The 22,735-nt window shown below is 49.4% G+C and overlaps 1 protein-coding gene across 3 annotated transcripts; it reads right to left on the bottom strand.

Annotated features, from left to right (window-relative positions):
• Positions 1 to 12,193: 12,193 nt before the first annotated feature.
• On the bottom strand, positions 12,194 to 22,405 carry TNFRSF14 (TNF receptor superfamily member 14). 3 transcript variants are annotated; one of them, XM_049877667.1, is made up of 8 exons: positions 21,501 to 22,400; positions 20,547 to 20,655; positions 19,884 to 19,976; positions 15,582 to 15,737; positions 14,986 to 15,076; positions 13,977 to 14,128; positions 13,172 to 13,203; positions 12,196 to 12,976 (listed from the first exon to the last, which is right to left on the bottom strand). In XM_049877667.1, the coding sequence occupies exons 1-8, from the start codon at positions 21,567 to 21,569 to the stop codon at positions 12,848 to 12,850; spliced, it is 831 nt and encodes a 276-aa protein (XP_049733624.1). In that variant the 5' UTR covers positions 21,570 to 22,400; the 3' UTR covers positions 12,196 to 12,847. The 3 variants fall into 3 exon arrangements, with proteins under 3 accessions (XP_049733625.1, XP_049733624.1, XP_049733622.1); XM_049877665.1 differs by having other exon boundaries at positions 12,198 to 12,976; positions 19,851 to 19,976; positions 21,501 to 22,394; XM_049877668.1 differs by lacking the exon at positions 15,582 to 15,737 and having other exon boundaries at positions 12,194 to 12,976; positions 19,851 to 19,976; positions 21,501 to 22,405.
• Positions 22,406 to 22,735: the final 330 nt, after the last annotated feature.

Raw genomic sequence — 22,735 nt, 5'->3', positions numbered from 1 at the left:
ATGGAGAAGCTTAATATCATCAGTCAGAACAAGGCCAGGGGCTGAGTGCGGAACAGACCATCAATTGCTCATATGCAAGTTCAAGTTCAAGTTGAAGAAAATCAGAACAAGTCCACAAGAGCCAAAGTACAACCTTGAGTAAATCCCACCTGAATTTAGACACCACCTCAAGAATAGATTTGATGCGTTGAACACTGATGACCGAAGATCAGACAAGTTGTGGAATGACATCAAGGACATCAACCATGAAGAAACCAAGAGGTCATTAAGAAGACAGTAGAGAAGGAAAAGACCAATATGAATGTCAGAAGGGACTCTGAAACTTGCTTTTGAACGTAGAGTAGCTAAAGTGAAAGAAAGAAATGATGAAGTAAAAGAGCTGAACAGAAGATTTCAAAGGGCAACTCGAGAAGACAAAGTAAAGTATTATAATCACATGTGCAAAGACCTGGACTTAGAAAACCAAAAGGGAAGAACACGCTCGACGTTTCTCAAACTGAAAGAACTGAAGAAAGAATTTAAGCCTCGAGTTGCAATATTGAAGGCTTCTACGGGGAAAATACTGAATGACACAGGAAGCATCAAAAGAAAATGGAAGGAATACACAGCCACTATACCACAAAGAATTGGTTGGCGTTCAGTCATTTCAGGAGGTAGCATATGACCAAGAACCCATGGTACTGATGGAAGAAGTCCAAGTTGAACTGAAGACACTGGTAAAAAACAAGGCTCCAGGAATTTACGGAATACCAATTGAGATGTTTCAACAAACAGAGGCAGCACTGGAGGTGCTCACTCGTCTATGTCAAGAAGTTTGGAAGACAGCTACCTGGCCAACCGACTGGAAGAGATCCATATTTGTGCCTATTCCCAAGAAAAGTAATCCAACCGAATATGGAAAGTATCAAACAATATCATTAATATCACATGCAGGCAAAATTTTGCTGAAGATCATTCAAAAGTGGCTGCAGCAGTATATCGAGAGGGAACCACCAGAAATTCAGGCCGATTCAGAAGATGACGTGGAACCAGGAATATCATTGCTGTTATCAGATGGGTCCTGGCTGAAAGCAGAAAATACGAGAAGGATGTTTACCTGCTTTTTACTGACTATGCCAAAGCATTCAACTGTGTGGATCATAACAAATTACGGATAATATTATGAAGAATGGGAATTCCAGAACACTTAATTGTGCTCATGAGGAACCTGTACATAGATCAAGAGGCAGTTATTCGAATAGAACAAGGGGATACTTCGTGGTTTAAAGTCAGGCAAGGTGTGCGTCAGGGTTGTATCCTTTCACCATACCTATTCAATCTGTATGCTTGAGACCAGCTAGGAACAGAAAAAGGCCTTAAAAAGAAGCTGTGTCAGTGAAAATTTTCTAAGAAAAAGAACAGTGTTGACCACAAAGCATTGCTAACCCCACTTAAAAAAAAAAAAGGACAGTTAAAATTTAAACACAATGGCTCGACCACAAAGCACTGTTTACCCCGTTTAAAGGGCAGCACTGGCTTCTTCCTAATCTAATCCTCCTGCTTGCAGTTGTTTCTCCAGGGCAACCTGCTGAAACAAGACCCAACCCCCAACCCCTTACCTCGTATCCCTACGCCTGTGCTGTGAGACTATCAGTGACCTGAAATTGAACCCAAGCCCTGAAACCCACACCAAGGAAGAAAAGACTCATGCCAAGGGACTAGAAGTCACCAGACAGGTCATCAACGACAGCCAGGCCCATTTCAGAAACGTGGGGTCCATCAACTACTTCCGTGCCAATTCCTAGCCCGGCCCCACAACAAATATGCATGCTATTTCTCAGAAATGTAATGAATATGTATGACTTCCCCTTTCCTGTGTAGCATAAAACTGCATCCAGTCCTTTGTTCAACAAGACAGTGCTTTGAGAGTGATCTCGCCATGTCCTTACTTTTCACAAGTGATAAACTATGCCTTGCTTTGAGATCCACTTGACTGTTAGTTATTCTTAACGAGAGTACAAGTGGTTGAACCCATTGCATTTGGTAACATGCTGCAAAAATAATCTGAGAAGCTGGACTATATGACAAAGGACCAGGCATCAGGATTGCAGGAAGACTCACTAACAGCCTGTGTTATGCAGATGATACAACCTTGCTTGCTGAAAGTGAAGTGGAATTGAAGCACTTATTGATGACGATCAAAGACCACAGTCTTCAGTATTCATTACACCTCAACATAAAGAAAACAAAAATCCTCACAACTAGACCAGTGATAAACGAAGAAAAGATTGAAGTTGTCAAGGATTTCATTTTACTTGGATCCACAATCAACAGCCATGGAAGCAGCAGTCAAGAAATCAAAAGACACATTGCATTGGGCAAATCTGTTGCAAAGGACCTCTTTAAAGTATTGAAAAGCAAAGATGTCACCTTGAAGACTAAGGTGCACCTGACCCAAGCCATGGTATTTTCAATCACATCATATGCATGCAAAAGCTGGACAATGAATAAGGAAGACCGAAGAAGAATTGATACCTTTGAATTATGGCGTTAGCAAAGAATATTGAATATACCATGGACTGCCAAAAGAACGAACAAATCTGTCTTGGAAAAAGTACAACCGGCATGCTCCTTAGAAGCAAAGATGGCGAGACTATGTCTTACATACTTTGGACATGTTATCAGGAGGGTTCAGTCCCTAGAGGTAAAGAACAGGGTCAGCAGAAAAGAGGAAGACCCTCAATGAGATGGACTGACACAGCGGCTGCAACAAAGGGCTCAACCATAACAACTATTGTGAGGATGGCACAGGACCAGGCAGTGTTTTGTCCTGTGGTACATAGGGTCACTGTGAGTTGGAACCAACTCAATGGCTGATAGCAACAACAACATTGGAAGGACAACCTTTCCTTCTTCCCTATTTATTTACTTGCTTACCTCAGGATGACCTCATGGTTTCTTACTTTATTTCGTGGGTTCTAATCCATTATTACCGTGACTTATTTGGGTATCCAAATTATCGCAGATTTGCCCAGCGAAATTCCCTTCAAGCTGGCTCCTGGGTTCTCTGACAAGTTCTCACCATTCTTGGAGCATCCCATATTTTCTGTCCCCAACAGGATATTCCAGGCTCATCTTGTACATGCCCCACCCCTGCCCTGGGATCAGCCATTTCTCCAAGGACCCTGGTTGTTTTGAGGGACAATGGTATTTAGAAGCCAACATTGAGGATTAGATGTGCTCTTTGTTAGTGGGATGCCACTGCTTATAGGATTTCTCCATGGACAAGAGTCAGGAAATATATACCCACATGTACACACATATATATCTATATCAGAGATACGTTGTTATTACAGTCAAGTCAACCCCCAGCTCATGGTGACCCCACGGATCACAAAGGACCATTGTGATCCATGGGGTTTTCACTGGATGATTTTTACGAGAAGATTGCCAGGCCTTTCTTCCTAGTCATAGACTGGATGCTTGACTGAAGCCTGTTCAGCATCAGAGCAATACACAAGCCTCCACTGACAGGCAAGTGGTGGCTGAGCATGAGGTATGTTGGCCGGGAATCAAACCCAGGTCTCCTACATGGAAGATAAGAATTCTACCACTGAACTATCAATGCAAATGTTGTTTTTAGGTGCCATCGAGTCAATTTCAATTCATAGCGACCCTATGCACTACAGAATGAAACACCGCCCAGGCCTGTGCCATCCTCACTGTGCTTGAGCCCGTTGTTGCAGCCACTGTGTCAATCCATCTCATTGAGGGTCTTCCTCTTTTACGATGACCCTCTACTTTACAAAACATGATGTCCTTCCCCAGGGACTAATCCCTCCTGATAACGTGTCCAAAGCATGTGAGACGTAGACTTGCCATCCTTGCTTCTAAGGAGCATACTGGTTGTACTTCTTCCAAGACAGATTTGTTTGTTCTTTTGGCAGTCCACGGTATATTCAATATTCTTCACCAACACCACAATTCAAAGGTGTCGATTTTTCTTCGATCTTCTTTACTCATCGTCCATCTTTCACATGCATATGATGCAATTGCAAATACCATGGCTTGGGTCAGGTGCACCTTAGTCTTCAAGGTGACTTCTTTGCTTTTCAATATTTTAAAGAGGTCCTTTGCAACAGATTTGCCCAATGCAATGTGTCTTTTGATTTCTTGACTGCTGCTTCCATGGCTGTTGATTGTGGATCCAAGTAAAATGAAATCCTTGACAACTTCAATCTTTTCTCCGTTTATCATGATGTTGCTTATTGGTCTAGTTGTGAGGAATTTGTTTTCTTTATGTTGAGGTGTAATCCATACCGAAGACTGTGGTCTTTGATCTTCATCAATAAGTGCTTCAATTCCTCTTCACTTTCAGCAAGCAAGGGTGTGTCATCTGCATAACGCAGATTGTTAATGGGTCTTCCTGAAATCCTGATGCCCCGTTCTTCTTCATATAGTCCAGCTTCTCAGATTATTTGCTCAGCATACAGATTGAATAGATATGATGAAGGGATACAACCCTGACACACACCTTTCCTGACTTTAAACCACACAGTATCCCCTTGTCCTGTCCAAACGACTGCCTCTTGATCCACGTACAGATTCCTCACGAGCACACGATTAAGTGTTCTGGAATTCCCATCCTCCACTATGTTATCCATAATTTGTTATGATCCACACAGTTGAATGCCTTAGCATAGTAGATATTGTTATATTAGTATAGATATATCATGAGTTCATACGGATACCTCCAATTCCAAACAAACACAACATCATACATCCTCATCTAGCCCTCTTTGCATGTGGAACTCCTTTCTCTGACAGAAGCTTGCCACACGTTATCCAGAATACGTTCATTTGTTTCTTCAGTCCTAGAAGACAGCAAGTTGGCTCAGAATTGCTAACCCCTACCATTGTGAGAATAATCCAACTAACTAAAAAAACTAGAGTTCGATATTTGCTTTTAGTTCTTTTTTCTTTAGCTTGGGGGTGGGTAGGCCAAGTACTGTACTCAGAAGTCACTTGGGTTAGTTTTTTATGTTTTTCCTTTTCAGCATGATTGTTTTATCCATTTGAAACACAGCTACGTTCATTTGTTTCTGTTGAAATTCTATTTCAGGGGCTTATCCCCAATCCTTGCGTTTTTATCAGTTTATTCAAATATCCATCCGTCTATCTATCATCTTTTTTTTTTTTTTTTAACCCTGTAAAAATGGCATTGCATCAGACCTTGCCTAACTTCAGGGGGAAGGGAGAGAATCAGCATCAGCCCAAAGCTGATTCCCATGAGGTGGAGATCAGGCATATCTGAAGCCTTCAAACTTTTTACCAATCCTTTCACCAGCCATCCCTCCCATGGCACTTGCTCTTTCTCTGCTGGCTTCGATGTTGTTGTTAGGTGCCCTTGAATCATTTCTGACTTATAGCAACCCCATGTACAACAAAATGAAATACAGCCCGATCCTATACCATCCTCAACAGTTGTTGCTATGTTTGACTCCATTGTTGCAGCCACTGTTTCAATCCACCTTGTTGAGGGTGCTTCTCTTTTTCATTGACCCTCTACTTTACCAAGCATGATGTCCTTCTCCAGGAACTGGTCCCCCCTGATAACATGCCCAAAGTATGTGAGACATAGTCTCACCATCCTTGCTTCTAAGGAACATTCTGGCTAGACTCCTTCTATGGAGCAGTCTGGCTGGGCTCCTTCTAAGATACGTTCTTTTTTCTGAAAATCTATGGTATATTCAATATTCTTCACCAACACCATAATTCAAATACATCAATTCTTCAGTCTTCCTTATTCATTGTTCAGCTTTCACATGCATATGAGCTAATCAAAAACACCATGGCTTGGATCAGGGCCACATTAGTCCTCAAGATGACATCTTTGCTTTTTAACACTTTAAAGAGATCTTTTGCAGCAGATTTGCCCAATGCAATACCACATTGGATTTCATGACTGCTGCTTCCATGGGCATCGATTGTGGATCCAAGTAAAATGAAATCCTTGACAACTTCAATCTTTTCTCCATTTATCATGGTGTCGCTTATTGGTCCAGTTGTGAAGATCTTTGTTTTCTTTAATTTAAGTTTTAATCCATACTGAAGGCTGCAACCTTTGACCTTCATCAGGAAGTGCTTGAAGTCTTCTTCATTTTCAGCAAGCAAGTTTGTTGAAACATTAACACGGCTTCTAGTGTCAGGAAGACACGAGATGACTTCTCAGAGAGTTCCCACCACTCTACCCAGTGTAGGTAGCCAATTTCATCACTGTTGAATTTATTCTTTCTGTGTTATTTTTTTGCACAGGTGTGCTGATACATGTATATTTGCTTATTTTTCCTTCTTGCTTACACATAAAGTATCACACCACAGTATCAAGCTGTTCCTTGAAAAACATTAAACCCAAAAGAATTGCAAACAGGAATGCAAACAGAAATATGTACACCAATGTTCACTGAATATTCGCAACAAACAGCTTAAATGCCCATCAGCAGATGAATGGATAACAAAATGTGGTCCATCCATACAACAAGTAAATGAAGAGAAATGAAGTCCTGGTACATGTTACAACATGGATGAGCCTTAAAAACATTACGCTGTGTGAAACGAGTCAGCCATAAAAGAACAAATATTGTATGAACCCACTTACATGACTGTAGACTAGAATAAGCCAATGTATAGAGACCAAAGTTTATTCCTGGTTACCAGGGGAGGGTGGGACACTGAGCCTCTGTTAAGGGTGATGGAAAAATTTGGAAACAGTGTATTTTTTTTGTTTCAGATCATGTGTTTTTCATCTCTAGGAATTCCATTTTGTTCCCTTTTATAACTCCTAGTTTTCGCCTCATGATCTCCATGTTTTCCTTTAAATCCTTGAGCAGATTTAACAATCGCTGTTTTCAATGGGGCTTCAAGCCAGTTCATTTCAGTTTGAACCCTTGCTGAGAATTTGCATTTCCAGCAAGTTCCCAGACAATGCTAATGCTGCTGCTTAGGGAGGGGCCAACCGTGAGAACCTCCAGTAGAGCCCAAATCAAAACCAAACCCACTGCCATGGAGTCATTTCTGACACATAAAAACCAAACCAAACCCACTGCCGTCAAGTCGTTTCTGACTCATAGAGACCCTATAGCAACCCCATAAATTTTCCGACCCTGTAAATCTTTATGGAAACAGACGGCCACATTTTTCTCCTGCGGAGCTGCTGGTGGTTTTGACCCACTGGTGGCTTTTGATTGGCAGTTGAACACTTTACCCATTATGCCACCAGGGCTCCTTCTGGTACAGGAGTGGTTCTCAAATTTTATTATACATAAGAATCACCCAGTGGTTTTGTTAAAATATAGATTCTGACTCAGTATATCTGGGGTGGACTCATTAGTACCACCTGGGAACTTGTTAGAAATGTAAATGCTCAGTGGAAGTTCAAACCGAAATGATCCCGTTCGAAGCCCTGATTTTAAAGCCCTTTTCTTTTAATTCTCTCCCCTGTGTCATTTTCGGTCTTCTCTGTATTAACGAGTTTTGCTTCTGGTTTTTAACCATATTTTCTTTCTTTTATACATGTCTCATAATGTTTGAAGAAGCCCTGGGGGTACAGTGATTAAGCACACAGCTGATTGGTTGGAACCCACCAGCCACTCCAGGGGAGAAAGATGTGGCAGTCTGCTCCCATAAAAATTTGCAGCCTTGAAACCCTACGGGGTAGTTCTATTCTCTCCTATAGGTTTGCTATGCGTCGCGGAATTGTCTTGATGGCAATGCGAATGATGTTTGAATGAGGGCACACTGTGAATTTTAGATTGTTGAGGGCTGAATTTTTGTTTTAAGTTGTTTCCAGGCTTGTTTTTGAACTTTATTAGGGCAAGTGTAGAGAGCCTTTAGGGGTGGTTTAGGTTTAGCCGTACTAGTAATCCAGGAACCTTCTAGAACATCTACTGAATGCCCTCAGGGTTCAACAAGGTCTCTCTACTCTGGCTGGTTGGAACTCAACACCCTATTCTTGTGTGAACTGTGGGAATTGATGAGCTTACGGCCCTCTCGTTGTTTCCTGCCCAGCAAGTGCAGTTTTACCATTTGCAAGTATGGTCTGGCATTCTGCACAGACTCAAGGGCCCCCTTCTACAGATTGCAGGAGCTTATTCTGTGGGTAGCTCCCTCCTTCTCTCCCCAGAACTTCGCAGAATTTACATCTGAAAACTCCAGGTGTGTCAGTCTCCCCAAACTCCCACCTCTGTTTCCTTAACTCAGCAAGACCAATGTGCTCTGCTTGGGCCCACGTCCCAGCACCGTGGTCCGGAAAGTGCACGCAGGCCAAGAAAGTTAGGGTGATTCAGGTCTCATCCCATTTCTTTCTCTTCTCTCCAGGATCACTGTCCTGGGCTGCTGGTATCAAATGTTTGGAAACAGTTGTTTCATTTATTCTGTCCACTTTTGTAGTTGTTGAGGTGGGAGGGTAAGTCAGCCCACCAGCTGCATCATCCCCAGCAGTGAAGTTCCACCCTGTGTCTTGAGTCTGTGGGTTGGTCCCCATCAGTTTGGGGACCTTTCTGCCTGTTATTTTACCACGAGGTCTGATTCTCCCTCTCCCCTTATTGTGGGAAACCAAATACACATATATTAGATCTTTTGACTCTATGCCACGTGCCTCTAATTCTCTGTTCTGTTTCCGTTTTGACTCATTTATAACTCTGTGCTTCACTTTGAGGAACTTCTCATGATCTGTCTTCCCCTTCTCAGTTTACCTGCTAACATATCCACTCTGCTTTTAATCCACCTAATGAAGTTAATTTGCCGTTCTAGAATGTCCATTTGATTCTTTACGTAGAGATTCCAATCCTCTGTGAAATTGTCCATATGTCCACCTATTTTATATTTCCTCTGTTTTTATTAACACATTAATCACAATTCTTCTAAAATATTTGTCTGCTGCCACCCATCTCTTGATGCCCTATGGTCCTCCTTCTGTTGTCTAAGTTCTCTTCTGATTACTGCCCACATTTTCCTGCATCTTCACATGTCTACAGCTGTACTTTGCCCTGGGTCCTACAAACATTAGAGAGGGGTCTGCTCCAGACACACAAAGGCGAGCAGAGACACGTGTGAGCATGCACGTGCACATGCACACACGCGCGCACACACATGCACGGGCATGCACACACACACATCCATGTGTGCCCAAGGAGGGATTATTGTCAGGGGTTGGAAAGAGCTCTGGATTTGAATCAAAGCAGGGCAGGTTCAGGTCCTGGTGTAGGCATCAGCATACTGGGTCACACTGGACAAATTTCCTACCTTGTCTGAACCCCGATTTCCTCATCTGTAAAATAAACCCTGACCACCACCTTGCCATCCCCACACTCGGGCCTTGGCATCTCTGAGCAAGCTCTCCTCAGTCTAAGCAGCAGGAAACAACTTTCCACTGTGGCCACTGTGGCCTGGAGGACGCCAAGGACTCCAGCTCTGTCCCAAGTGGCCCTTGGCATCTGCCAGCTTGCCCCTCCCCTGTCCTGCACAGCCGGAGACTTCCACCACTAGAAGAAAGCCGCAGATTTTGCATAAAATTGGGCTGCCTCTAGAGGGCCCCCTGGTAACAGACATCTGGCTTTCCCCAAGTCCCGCTTGGCTGTGTGCCTACAATCCGTTCAGATTCTGACTCTGCAACTCTATAGGACAGAATAGACCCGCCCCAGTGGGATTCCTCCGCTGTACCAGAGCGGATCAACAGGTCTTTTCTCCTGGAGAGATGTCAGTTAGCAGCCGAGTGCTTAACCGATGTACCACCAGGGCTCCTTTGTCCTGTTCTACACACACACGCACACACAAAATCTGACTGGATTGTTTTCTTTTCTCAGACAGGATGATATTTTTCCCACCTGGAACTATTGGTTTAGTTTCCTCTTACCTGTCTCAGCTTCTACTGAACTGAGTTTAAATCCCCCTTAAAAATTGCCCTCACTGGGAAAGCAAGTCTGTGCAGCAGTTAGTTCAGGAAGACTTGAAAACAGAGGGCTACCTGGCTTCAAGCTCTGTAGTGCCCTGAGCACAGGTCTGTGGAAAAAAACTCATCTTCCTGGCCCATCCCCTCTCCACAGACAGTAGGCATCTCCTATCCACAAATCATCTGTCCCAGGCCTGCATGTTGTAGGGAGGAGAGGAAGTGTGGAGCAGCTGGTATTCAAGGCCAGTGCCTGCGTCACGCTGCAGACCCGCATTCAGGCAACTCTTGTTTTAAGGAGAGGGCAAGAGATGTGAAGAAGCTTTTTCCTGGGGCCTGAGTGAGTGTTGAGGCAGGGGAGGGGTGGGTGAAGAGAAGCGCCCTGGGCCAGCTTGGGCCCAGGTCCCGTGGGGCAGAGTTGCCTGTCAGTTTTGTAGTGAATGTATTTGTTTCCTCCTTCTGGGTTGTGGCCTCCTTCACATATCTAAAGATTGAACTGGTTAGGTGGCATAACAGGGGAAACTGTGGCTCAGGCCAGACCCTGCCAATGGGCCTTCAGAGGACTAAGTGCAAAAGAGGGGCGGGGTTCCTGCTCTGTAAGCTCCCACCCCTATACCCTGCCCCTAAGCCAGAAGGCTCTGGCTGCAGGCCCTGCTACTGAGGTCCCCCCCTCTCAGCCTTTGCATTAACCGGCCACTCTTCTGCTGGGACAGCTCTGCCCTCCTCCATCTGGTCAGCTTGCATAACATCAGCGGCCACCCTCAGACCCAGCCCCAGTATCTCTGTGCTCTGCCCATGGCTGCCCCGCCTTGACGGCCAAGCGCTCCCACCCTTTCCAGACCTCGTCGCTCTCCACATCCACGTCTCACCGCTTTCACGACTCTGTGCTTACCCTGGCCACAGGGTCTCCTCCACACCCACCGGAGACACAGTGCGGGACAGCTCACCGAGCCAGCCACACCCAGGAGCCAATGGGGAGCTGTTTTTCCACGCTCCTAGAAACATTGCTGGCAGGAATGTAAGATGGGGCAGCCACTGTGGAAAACAATTGGTGATTCCTCAGGAAAGAACAACCATGCGACCTAGCAATTCCACTCCTAAATATATACCCAAAATAGTTAAAATGGGTGTTCACACAAATACTTGTACCCAAATGTTCACTGCAGCACTATTCACAATAGCCAGAGGGCAGAAGCAACCCAAATGCCATCAACAGATAAAAAGATAAATAAAATGCGGTATATACGTATAATGGAGCGTTACTCAGGGATAAAGAGAAATGAAGTTCTGATACATGCTACATGGTGGGTAAACCTTGAAAACATTATCTTAAGTGAAAGGAGGGAAAAAAAAAGTCACCTTCAAATTCATTTGGATTCATAGTGATCCCACGTGTGCAGCGTAGAACTGCTCCATGGGGTTGTGGCCTTTCAAAAGCAGACTGTCACACCTTTCTTCCAAGGCACATCTGGGTGGGTTTGAACTGGCAACGTTTCAGTTAGTAGTTGAGCACTTAGCCGTTTGTGCCACCCAGGGACTGTTGAGTAAAAGAAGCCAGGTACAGGAGGTCAAATATTGTGTAATTCTATTGATAGGCGATATTCTGAATAGGCAAATTCACAGAGACTGCGAGCAGATTGTTGGTTACCAGGGCTGGGTGGACAAAAGGGTGAGGAGTGACTGCTTAATGGGTTCAAGGTTTCTACTTGGGGTGATGGAAAAGTTCTGGAACTAGATAGAGGGGATGGTTACACAGCATTGTAAATATGTAGTTGTTGTTAGGTGCTGACGGGTGGATTCCGACTCATGGCAACCCTATGTACAACAGAAAGAAACGTTGCCTGGTCTTGTACCATCCTCACAATCGTTGCTATGTTTGTGCCCATTGTTGCAGCAAATTATAAATACACCAGTACTCAGTGCCACTGAGTGGCACACTAAAATAATTATAATGGTAAATTTTATATGTATTTCACCACAATTTAAAAAAAAAAAAAAAAGCTAGGAAGGACAAAAAAGCATCCAGGGGCCAAATTGAAGGTACTCCCATTGGACAGATCTGGGACCACTTGGACACCCAATAAATAATTACAGTAATGAATTAGAACCTACTGAATAAAGTAAGAAACCATGAGGTCATCGTGAGGTAAGTAAGTGCATAAATAGAGAAAAAGGGAAGCTCGTCCTTCCAATAGAACTTCCACTAACCAGTGTTCCAAGGATGATAGAACTAGAACATCACAGCTACACAACCACCTAGTAATTTATTGTTTCAGGGAAGAATGGGCGAAAGTTGGATATGAAACAGGGTATTCACCTGGTCTCAAAATACCTCTTCACAAGATATTCATTTATTACAACAAGAAAAAAATAATAAAAAAAAAAACTTTTTTTTTTTTTTTAATAAAGCCAAACACAAATTCGATTTAGACAACCACTTTAAAGTGTGGCATTTGTATAATGCCATAGAAATGGTCCATCGTGCACAGTCCCAGCCCTGTGAGGTAGGTCCCCACAGGCCCATTCCACAGACGAGCAACTGAGGTTCAGAAGGGTATTAGGAAAGACAGGGAGCTGGGGTTGGGGCCAGACAGTCCTGGGCTTGCAGGGGTCTGTGGAGAGAGCTGTGCAGCAGGCAGGGCTGGGCAGGAGTGGCAGGACACTGGGTTCCTCAGAGTGCTGGTCCCAGAGGTGCTCAGCTAGAGTGGGGCCGGGGGAAGGCTCTGGGCAGCTCATGTCATTGATGAGGTAGATGGGTGGTGTCCACATGTCACCTGAGCTGTGACCCTGTCTTTCTCTCTGTGGTGGAGCTGCAGCCAACCCAAGGGCAGGTCTCGGCCAAGCTCTTCTGGCTCCCAGGCGCTACCCACACAGAGAAGAGTAACCACTGTCATCCTGGTGGCCCCAGGCCTGTCTTGATATCTAAGTCTTGGATCCTTGTTCAGCTTCATCTCTCATAGTCTCCTCCACGGCCACCGTGGTGACATCCGGCCCAACCTGCAGGGCCTCCAAGGTTATGGCATCCCCTTCTGGAATTCTTTTTACCCACCTCTGTGGAGAAATTCAGCATGAGACGAAGCCAGCCATGGCACCCCCAGGGCCTCGTGCCAGCCCTTAGTCCCTAATATGAGGAGGTGTGTTGCCCACCCAGGGTAGCACAGCAGTAGACAAAAGACCAGCACCCTCAGGGAACTGAGGGCCACCCCACTCTAGCAATATCACTCCAATGGGAGGGAGGAGCAATACCTGGAAAGAAAGCTTCCGCTTGGTCAGACTCCCTGCAACACAAAGGGCACAGATGTCAGGGGTGAGGCCGGAGCATAGGATCCAGGTGACAAAGGTGGCCAAGCTGGGAGGGTCAGAGAGAGCTGGGGAGGCAGACAGCCCTGGTCGGGGGGTGCTCCCGGCTCCTCGCTGGGTGACCTTTCCCAGAAGACTGAGCCTCTCTGGGACAAGTGAGACCACGTGTGAACCCGGCTTCTTGTGACCCAGGAGCCCCAGGACTGGGAAGAGGACACGAGGGGTACCCTGCCCTCCTCCCCCAGCTGCCAATCTCTGTGCCCATAATTTACTAGAATTTAGCTGTTTGGACAGGGTGGGGAATGGGGAAGCCCTTCATACAGATGAGGACTCCCTGTCCCACCCCAGGAGCAGAGTTCTACAGAGAGGTGTGAGAAGGGACACAGCCTCATCTCCCAGCCTGCCTCAGTTTCCCTAAGACCCTGAGAATCTCCCTGCCCCTAGGGACTCAGGGTCTCCTGACACCAGAGCCCCAGAATTTGGCCCCCTTTGGATTCCATGGCTCAGTGTCCCTCCCTCTGTGGCTGAGAATGAGCTTTCCCTAAGATCAGAGCCGGGTTAGGCAGCTCCACTCCTGGCACCCAGCTCGGGGCTGGCCCTGGGCAGAAGCCCAGGTCCAGGTGGGTGTGTAGGCACGTGAGTAAGCAAGTAACACTTGTTGTATCAGTGGTAAGACAGCCTTGTTCTTGCGGTGAGTCTCTCCCAGCCCTGGAGCCTCCCACAGCCAAGCGCATGGATGGGTGCTGCTCACCAGATGACCTTTGTTGTTTCTTCAGGTACCAGATCACAAGGCCAAGCGTCATAAAAACAACAGGGCCCAAAATAAGAGGAAGCCAAGAGGAGCATTTGGCATCTGTGGTACGGGTTCCAGGCCTGGCTTCGCTCTCCAACCAGCCACTGCAGCTAGGGGAGAGAAGCAAGGGGCCATGATGGCCAGCCTGCCAGGAGCCCATGACCTAGGGGTCAATTCCCAGTGATGGGGGATTCGGGGGCTAAGGGCTCATCCAGGGGGCATGGTGACCAGTGACTCTGGGAGGTGAGATTGGGTCAGTCCACCATTTCCAGGCCCGCCATGGGGAGACAGAGGGAAGGAGGAAAGAAACCCAGGAGAGTGGGGGAGATGGGCCAGCTGAGAGGGAGACGAGAGCAAGGAGGCCAGGGGGCCAGAGACTCTACACAGGGAGAGGGGTGGCTGGAGAAGGAGGAAGAAGGAGGAAGAGGGAAAGGGGGAAGAGGAAGAAGAGAAAGAAGAAGGGAAGGTAGAGCCAGGTCAGGGTGGAGTGTAGTGGGAACCAAAGGACGTGGGAAGACTAGGGCAGGAAAGAGGGGCAGAGGAGGACCCAGAGGTAGGATGGAAGGGCTCCCTGTACCCCCACGGACTCTGAGTGCCCGGTCAGCTCTGGGGCCCAGGGATCTGCGTTCACAGGGTCTGGCGCGGGATGGCAAGGCCTCACTCTAAGAACCTTGCCTTAGCAGCCCCTAACTCCAGAAGCTCTGGAGCCCCTTGGCCCCAACACCAGTGACCCCTCCCCACAGAGCCACAGGGCACCTCTCCAGGCCAGCTCCAGGTCAAGCGCACCTCTTGGCCTCCAGGAAGCCAGGCCCTGCTGACATTGGGGTTCTGGCCTGCCAGGAATGGTATCTGTGATCCACAAGATCCAACCCAAGGAGACGCCCTGGCAGCTGGCATATCATGGGCCCTGTGGGACGTTTGGGTCTCTCTGCAGGGGGCCTGGCATGTGACCACCTGGGTAACCTACCTGGTCCAGGGCTGACACTTGTCCAGGGTCTCCAGGGGAGAGAAGGTCCCAGGCGGGCAGTCCTCACACACTGTATCTTGCTTCTCAGTGCCTGGGAAAGCAGGGGGCAGGGGGCTGAGGGGCCAGGCAGGAGGGCAGGTGGCTTTCTTGCCCCTCCCCCACCCCTGTGCATGGGGTCTGGGTCTGTCTCTTCCTTTGGGGTCTGCAAAAGATGGGAGGCTGTGGTGGGCTGCCCCCAGGGAGGATCTCGGAGGCGGGGCCTGGGTGGTGGGCTCTGAACATCCTGGAGATGAGGAGGCTGGAATTTGAGCATCCAGAGTTCTGTCATGCTGTCATCCCACAGGTGTGAAGGGAGGCAGCCCCACGCTGGCCCCCAGGCCGGGAGCAGGACTTGGACCCCACAAACCCCTGCCTGTGGTCTGGCTGAAATTGGGAACTAACTACAACCACAGGACTATGAATCCTGGCCATGACCTGGTGTGAGGCTGTGGCTGTGAAGGGTAGGCAGGGGGCAAAGGTGGCCATAGTCACCTCTGACTACCACTGACTCCTTGCCGAGAAAACTGGGGGTGGGAGTTCAGCCTCTGTTGGCTCACCTCTCGTTCGCACCTGCTGGCCTGCACTGCAAACACTGTGGGGTCGGCACATGGCACAGGGGTCCGTGTCCTCGCTCATGCAGAAGTGGCCCTGGGGGCAGCCACACTCGGTGTCTTTTACGGTGGAGCACTCCTGCCGGGTCTCGAGGCCCATGGCTGTGGGTCCAAGAGAAGGAGCCCACAGTGGTGGTGAGCTCTCCATTCTGGGAGGAGACCAAGGGAGGCACCGAGCACCAGCAGGCCTGGGGGAGGGGAGGAGGGGCTCCTGCCTGGGCCTGGGTAGGAGCTGGGTAACAGGGCCCCAGCCAGCCTTGCAATCCTGGCATCTTTGTGTCTGGGCCCTGGACTCTGCCCTTGCACAGGGGCCCCTGCCAGGCTGTACCCTTGGTGTCCAGAGGTGCCTGACATAGGTCCCTGGGTCTGAGTCCCAAAGGGCCCTGGGAGGGTCTTCTTAACAGGGCAGCATGCCTCATGAGAAATCTGGAACTCCTTCTGCCTCAACAAGGCCCAGATCAGCACAAATGGGAAGCTGAAAACAGCACTGTCAATTAAACCTGCCCAGGAGGGAGGGGGGAGGGGGGCAGGGGTAGTCAGGCTGCAGACAGGAATAGAGAGCCTTCCTCCTTCAGCCACGTGGTGTGCGGCTACAGCTGGGCTGGGGCCTCAACCAATCAGTGAGGAGCTTTCTTAAGGGGGGAGGGGGCAGGAAGTGTGCGTGCAGCTCAAAGCCCTGAGACCCTGGTCCCCACCTCACCTGAACCCCAAAAGTATTCCTGCCTCCACTTTGTCCAGGCCCTTGCTCCCCTGGAAACCCTCCCTTGCCAGCCCACTGCTCCTGGTCCTTCCTGGGGACTTGGCTGCGCTGTCCCAGGTGAGCTGGACAGCAGGGGTCACAAAGGCAGACAGAATTGTTGCAATGGCCCAGGCACTGGATTACTTGATGGCGGGGGCCATGTAAGTGGCCTGGAGGCCCAGGTGCTGGTCTTTCATCCACATCTAGATTTTCTTCTCCCCTTTTCAGTCCTTATCCCCCTTGTACTCCCTTGCCCACTCCAGGAAGTAGGACCCACTCCTAATCATGTGTCTATAGTCAAGGGCAGGGTGCGGGCAGTGTCTGGAAGGAGGTGATCTGGGTTTGATTGAGTCTGGATCTGCCATTGACCTTCAAGTGCTGTGGGTGACTCGGGAGATCTCTGGGTCTCAGTTTCCCCATCTATGAAATGGGGGCAGTGGCACCTGCCATGTTTTTTTGTGGAGTGAGGGAGTGGGCAGATGATGGCCAGGCGGATTGTGGCCTACTGGTCACAGGGCCTCATCTATTACACTGTCTGGGACACACAATGATAATGGGACATGTGGGCAATAGGCACGGAGGCTTCCTGGAATGCAGTAGAGATGGAGCCCCAAACCCCACCTGTCAGCTCTCTCTGGTGCAGCCTCATCACACAGTCGGTGCTTCTAAGGCACTTCTCCAAGGTCTGACCTTCCCTTTCCCTGTCTGACTCATACCAGGTGAGAGCCAGCCTTCCCAGGAGACCCCTTCCCCTGGGAGCCACAGGAGGACCTCAGTCTGGAGGAGGAAGGGGTGAGGGACCACACTGGGGAAGCAGCCACATCTCCCAGTGTCAGTCACTCTGTGCCTCCCTAGGCCCTGAAGTATGCCCAGCACTGGCCAAGACCCCATTTCACAGTTAAGGAAACTGAGGCACAGGAGAAGTCTATATGACCCACCCAAGATCACACAGCTAGTGACCAAAAGCTGAGGTTGAATGCCAACAGTCTGAGTCCTGAGCCTGTGAGAAGTGTATACCGCAGGGGTGCCGTATGTGTTGGGGTGCTATGAGGGGATATTACAGGTTGAATTGTGTTCCCCAAAAGATTTGTTGAAGTATTAATCCCTGTACCTGTGAATGTGACCTTGTTGGGAAATAGGGTCTTTGAAGACATTATCAGTTAAATTAACATGAGGACATAGTGGAGGAGGGAAAGTCCTAATCCAACATGAGCGGTTGCCTTATGAAAGAGGAGAAGACAGAAAGGGAGATGGCCATATGACAACAGAGGCAGATTGGAGTGGTGCTGCCACAAGCCAAGGATTGTCAGAAACCACCAGAAACTGGAAGAGGCAAGGAAGGATCTTCCCCTAGAGCCTTCAGAGAGAGTACGACCCTCTGCCACCTTGATTTCAGACCTCTAGACTCCAGAACTGTGAGAGAATAAATTTCTGTTGTTTTAGGCCACCCAGTTTGTGGGGCTCTGTTACAGCAGCTGTAAGAAATGAATACAGATTTCGGTACTGGCTGCTGATGTAGCAAATATCTAAATTGTGGATTTAGCTCTGGAATTCGGTAATGTATAGAGACCAGAAGAATTTTGAGGCACTTAATTTTCTTTTTTTTTTTTTTTTTGATAGCAAAAGCCTAGATTGCCTTGAAGAGGCTGTTGGTAGAATTATTAACATTAAAGGTGATCCTGGTTTGGGTTAAGAAAGAAGTGAAAGCAGCTGAAAAGAAATTCTCTATTGACTGAAGGAATACATATGTTGTCACAAATAGAGTGTTTCTAGAAATAGAAATGCTCAAGGTGCTTCCGATGTGGCCTTAGAAGGAAAGATGAACATGTATTCGACAATGGAGGACAGGCAGTCCTTGTTATAAAGTGGCAGAGAACTTGACTGAATTATGTTCTATCACTGGGTGGAAAGTAGAACTTATAAACCATGAACTTGGATACTTAGCTGAGGAGATTTCTAAGCAAAGTGCGGAAGGTGCAGCCTGGTTTCTCCTCGTTACTCATAGTAAAATGTGAGAGAAAAGAGATAAATTGAAGAATGAGCTGTTCAACAAAAAGAAACAAAGACTTGAAGATTTGGAAAATTTTCAGCCTCCTCATATTGTAAAAATTGAGAAAGCATGTTCTGGAGAGGAAACCGAGAGTGCGGCTGGACAACCGTTTGCTAAAGAGATTAAGCATGGGACTTATGGGTTCAGTCAACCACCTCAGCAGTGCCACCCCACTACGTGTCCACGGGATAGACCGTCCAGCCAGGGGATTATTCTGAGGCCTTGAAACCCCATGGAATTTGTTCTGCTGGATTTTGGAGGTGCTGGGAACCTATGACCCCCTTTTTCCCCTCCCATGTCTCCCTTTTGGGATAGGAATGTCTATCTTATGCTTGTCTCACCATTGTTTTTTGGAAGCAGAGGATGCATATGCTAGTTTTCACAGGCCCACAGATGGAAAGAAATTTTGTTCCATGATGGACCATACCCAGAGTCTTACCCATACCTAAATGAGATGATTTAGAAGGTGAGATTTTTGGCTTAGAGTTGATGCTGGAATGGGTTAAGATTTTTGGGGGTGCTGTGATGGGGTAAACGTATCTGTACATGGCAGGGTCATTGAATTTCAGAGGGCCACAGGGTGAGCTGTTATGGATAGAATTGTGTCCTCGGAATAGATATATTGAAGTCCTAACCCCTGTACCTGTGAATGTGAAGTGTTTGAAAATAGGATCTTTGAAGATGTTCTCAGTTAACACAAGGCCAAACTGGAATACAGTGAGTCCTAATCTAAAAAAATGATATCCTTATTTAAAAAAAAAAAAAGAAGAAGAGACACAGAGATAGAAAGAGAAAATGGTCATGTGAAGATGGAGACTGAGATTGGAGTGATGCATCTAGAAGCCAAAGAACACCAAAGATTGCCAAGATCAACAGAAACTAGGAAGAAGCAAGAAGGATCTTAGAGACTGCGACTCTGCTCACACTATGATTTTAGACTTCTGGCCTCCAGAACCGTAAGATAACAACTTTCTGTTGTTTTAAGCCACCCAGTTTGTGGTACTTTGTTATGGTAGCCCCAGGAAGCTCAGAAAGGGGCCTTGAAAACCTTCATCCTGTGGAAGGACGAGACCTGGCCCCTAGAGACCCAGGCTGAGGACAGGCAAGACCCAGCACCTTTGCTCATTGGTTTTGCCCCAGGCTTGGGGTGCCCTTGCAACAGGACACAGTCCCTGGGCTCAGGAAGTCTCCAGATGACAGAGTGACAGGTGGGGGCCCAGCCTTCCTCTGGATGGGATACAGGCAGGGATAGGCCTAAAAGCTCCACTGAAGTTTCCCCTCCTAGGAGATGAGGGTGGGTCCTGGCCCAGGGGCAGGCCAAGAGGCACTGGGAGGCAGTTTTTGTGTTTGATGGGGCATGCAGGGTGCTCGGGCCAAAGGATGGAGCTGGTCAGCTGCAAGGGCCATGCCAGGGTCAAGCTCCTACCTGAGTTACAGACTCGGCACCGCAGACACTCACTCAGGCCATTGAGGTGGGCCGTGTAGGTCCTCGGGAGGCAGGGCACACACACCGTGCCAGTCTCCTCATTGCAGGCTTGCTTTACCCGGTAACCTGAAGGCCACAGGGGACAACTACAGATCTCAGGCTGCAGAGGACCCTGCTGAGCCCCCATTGTGCCCGCCTCCCCAAACCACAGGAGCCCCAGAGATCAGACACTATCCTATCCACCAGTTCTCCAAGACACCTGAGCTGCCCCCCCTCCCCCCGACACCTGCCCACTGTCTCCACGAGTGTACTGCTGCAGGGAGTCTGAAGGTCCTGGGAGAATGGGCAGACCTCCTGGACACCTGACCCGGCTCTGCCACCTGTGCCCTCTCTGAGCCTCAGTCCCCTGCCATAAGTGGGCTGGCTCGGTCCCCAGGCCCACCTCCCTGGGCAGGGTGCTGTAAGTGTTATGTGGGGTAAAGATTTGAAGCTGCAGGGGGCTGCTCTGGTGGGCTCAAGCCCTGGGCTTGTCAGTGCCCACTCCACAATGGGCTTCGTACCATCCACGGAGCCAGCACAGGACACAGAGGAGGGGCTCCAGGCTGAAGTAATGGGGGGAGTGTCTGCTCACGCCCCCTCCCCCAGTGCCGGCCCTTTTATAGGCTCCCCTGAGCTGGCCCTCCAGAGCCAACCTACCTGGGCTACACTTGGGGCAGCACTCGGTGTCCACCGGGTACTCCTCCTCTTTGCAGAGGGGCAGCGCCAGGGTGAAGCGGCGGGGTACCAGGAGGAGGAAGCACAGCGCCTAAAGGGGAACAAGACAGGTATTGGAGGGGGTGTAGGGCCAAGCATCCTCTTATCCACGTGGGTGCAGATGTTGCCCCCCAGCCTCAGTCTCTCCCTCTGAGAAGTGGGGAAGCAGCACCAGCCCTGTAGAGCAGGCAGGGCCCTGGTGGGGGTGAACGGGACTGGCCCATTCCAGTCATCTGATTGGAGGAGCTGGGATGACGATCTGACTGAGGAGGCTCCTGGACACAGGGGGGACGGTCCCTCGTCCTCTGACCTCAGCCCACCTGTCCACATAGGGAGCCTTGATGACTGGTCCCTGGGTCTCTGCAAGCCCTGAGCCATGCAGGGTGGACACCTGAACTCCCTCCACCACTGTCCTGTGCTGGCCCTGCTAACCACGAGCACCTAGCAGAGCCAGACCAGGGGTCACCCTCAGAGCTCACAGGCCCAAAGGGAGACACAGGCTGGTAACAGGGCAGGACAGATCAGGGCCACTGAGGGGGACAGAGGGAGAGGAAGGAGCAACAAAGAAGGAACCCTTGTCAAGGAGCACAGCCATGCTTATCTCTGCAGACAGGGCTGAAAGCAGAGACCAGGCCATCTATCTATTGTGTCCACCAGGAGGCACCACCCCGCTCAGGGCTCCCTCCAGCTACCCGGCCCCGGGTGCCCCCACCCGCCCTGCAAGACCACCAACCCCTGGAGGGGCATCGACTCGGAGAATCTGCCCATCCTGTCTGGGTGGGGGTAGTGGGGACACTCAGGTCCGTCTGGGTAGCTGGGCAGCTGGGGAAGAAGTCCAGGTGATAGTGGAGCGGAACTGGAGAGAAGGGCTTCAGCAGGGGCAGCCCTGTGACTCACCAGCCTCAGGATGTCTGGCTGGGGCGCGGGGCTCCCAGAGGAAGACTCCCAGCCACACGGAGGCTCCATGTCCCTCCTCAGCCCCACTCAGCCCCTGGTGACCGGTCTGGGACTGCCAGCAGCAGGACAAGCTCCAGAATTCGACGTCCTCGCTGCCATTGCAGGCCGAATGTGAAAGTAGAAGAGAAACCTCAGCTGGAGGCCTCCCACCACCGAGGAGGACGTGGCATCTCAGAGCTTTGCACCCCAGGTCGAGGGCTGCCGGGGGACAGGTAGGGAGAAGAGTGCAAGGCAGGGTGGCAGAGAGAACCTAGGAAGGGATGGGGTGGGGCAGGCACGGGAGGTGGGGCGATAAGCAGGCAAACCAGGTCGGGGAGGGAGGGCGGTCCCAGAGACGGAAGCCTCAAAGGCTGGAAGGGGGACTCTAGTACTCAGAGCCTGCCTACCCACTGAGAATCTCTCAGGGCCGTGGCCACTGCCACCCTGCCCTCCCTCCTCTTGCACCATAGTGGCCAGTTTCTGGGTTTCTAATAGAAGTGGGTGCCTCTGGGCCCTATAAAGTGCATCTGCAGCCTCTACCACTATGCCCCTCTGCACACCCAGAGGGCACCTGCCTCCACGGACTGATGCTGTTACTCAACAGAGCCCTTGTCTTGGTTTCCTGTTACCCATGTCAGCTTCTACTGAAATGAGGTAAAAGTTCCCTGCAGGGTAAAACCCCACTCCTGCCAAGCCAGTCTGGGGCATTTCCCCACCTTTGCTGGAGACGGGCTGGGTTGCAGCTCCAATGTCCCGTGAGCACAGCCTGCCCTTGGGGTGCCTGGATGGGGGACCACCCTCAGAGTCCACTGGGCCACGCATGGGAGCACACTCATGGAAACAAGGGAGGAGGGAGACACTTTTCCATCCTTGAGCACCCAGAGGGGCTCCCCCAGGGTCCATAGCCCCACTTGTCCCCTGGGAGGGAGGCAGGGCAGGGTAATTCTTGGGCCTATTTCACAGATGGGGAAGTGAGGGTTCAGAAAGGGACAGGGCCTTGCCCAAGGTCACCCGTATGAAACTTTTCTCAGTCCCAAACCCCAATCTTCTCCTCACCAAGCTGCCTGGTCTTACTGGGCTCCCCAGCACCACAGCCACCCCCTCAGAGCTGGGTGGGCAGACTTGAGGGAAACCACCAAGTACCTGGCAGAGGCAGCCTTGTGGGGGTTGTGAGAGGTGGCCCACCAAACCCCTGG

The sequence above is a fragment of the Elephas maximus genome, chromosome 3 (assembly GCF_024166365.1).
Source record: "Elephas maximus indicus isolate mEleMax1 chromosome 3, mEleMax1 primary haplotype, whole genome shotgun sequence".
NCBI lineage: Eukaryota > Metazoa > Chordata > Mammalia > Proboscidea > Elephantidae > Elephas > Elephas maximus.
Note: the sequence above shows the minus strand (reverse complement) of the source record. Positions and strands in the feature narration are given on the sequence as shown.

Excerpts from the sequence above, each read along its gene's own strand:
- TNFRSF14 (XM_049877665.1), bottom strand. The coding sequence starts at position 21,569 with ATGGAGCCTCCGTGTGGCTGGGAGTCTTCCTCTGGGAGCCCCGCGCCC. Across the intron at positions 19,977-20,546 it reads CTGCCCCAAGTGTAGCCCAG|GTTACCGGGTAAAGCAAGCC; the intron begins GTAGGTTGGCTC and ends TGTGGCCTTCAG. Across the intron at positions 15,738-19,850 it reads GTGCCGAGTCTGTAACTCAG|CCATGGGCCTCGAGACCCGG; the intron begins GTAGGAGCTTGA and ends TTGGACCCACAG.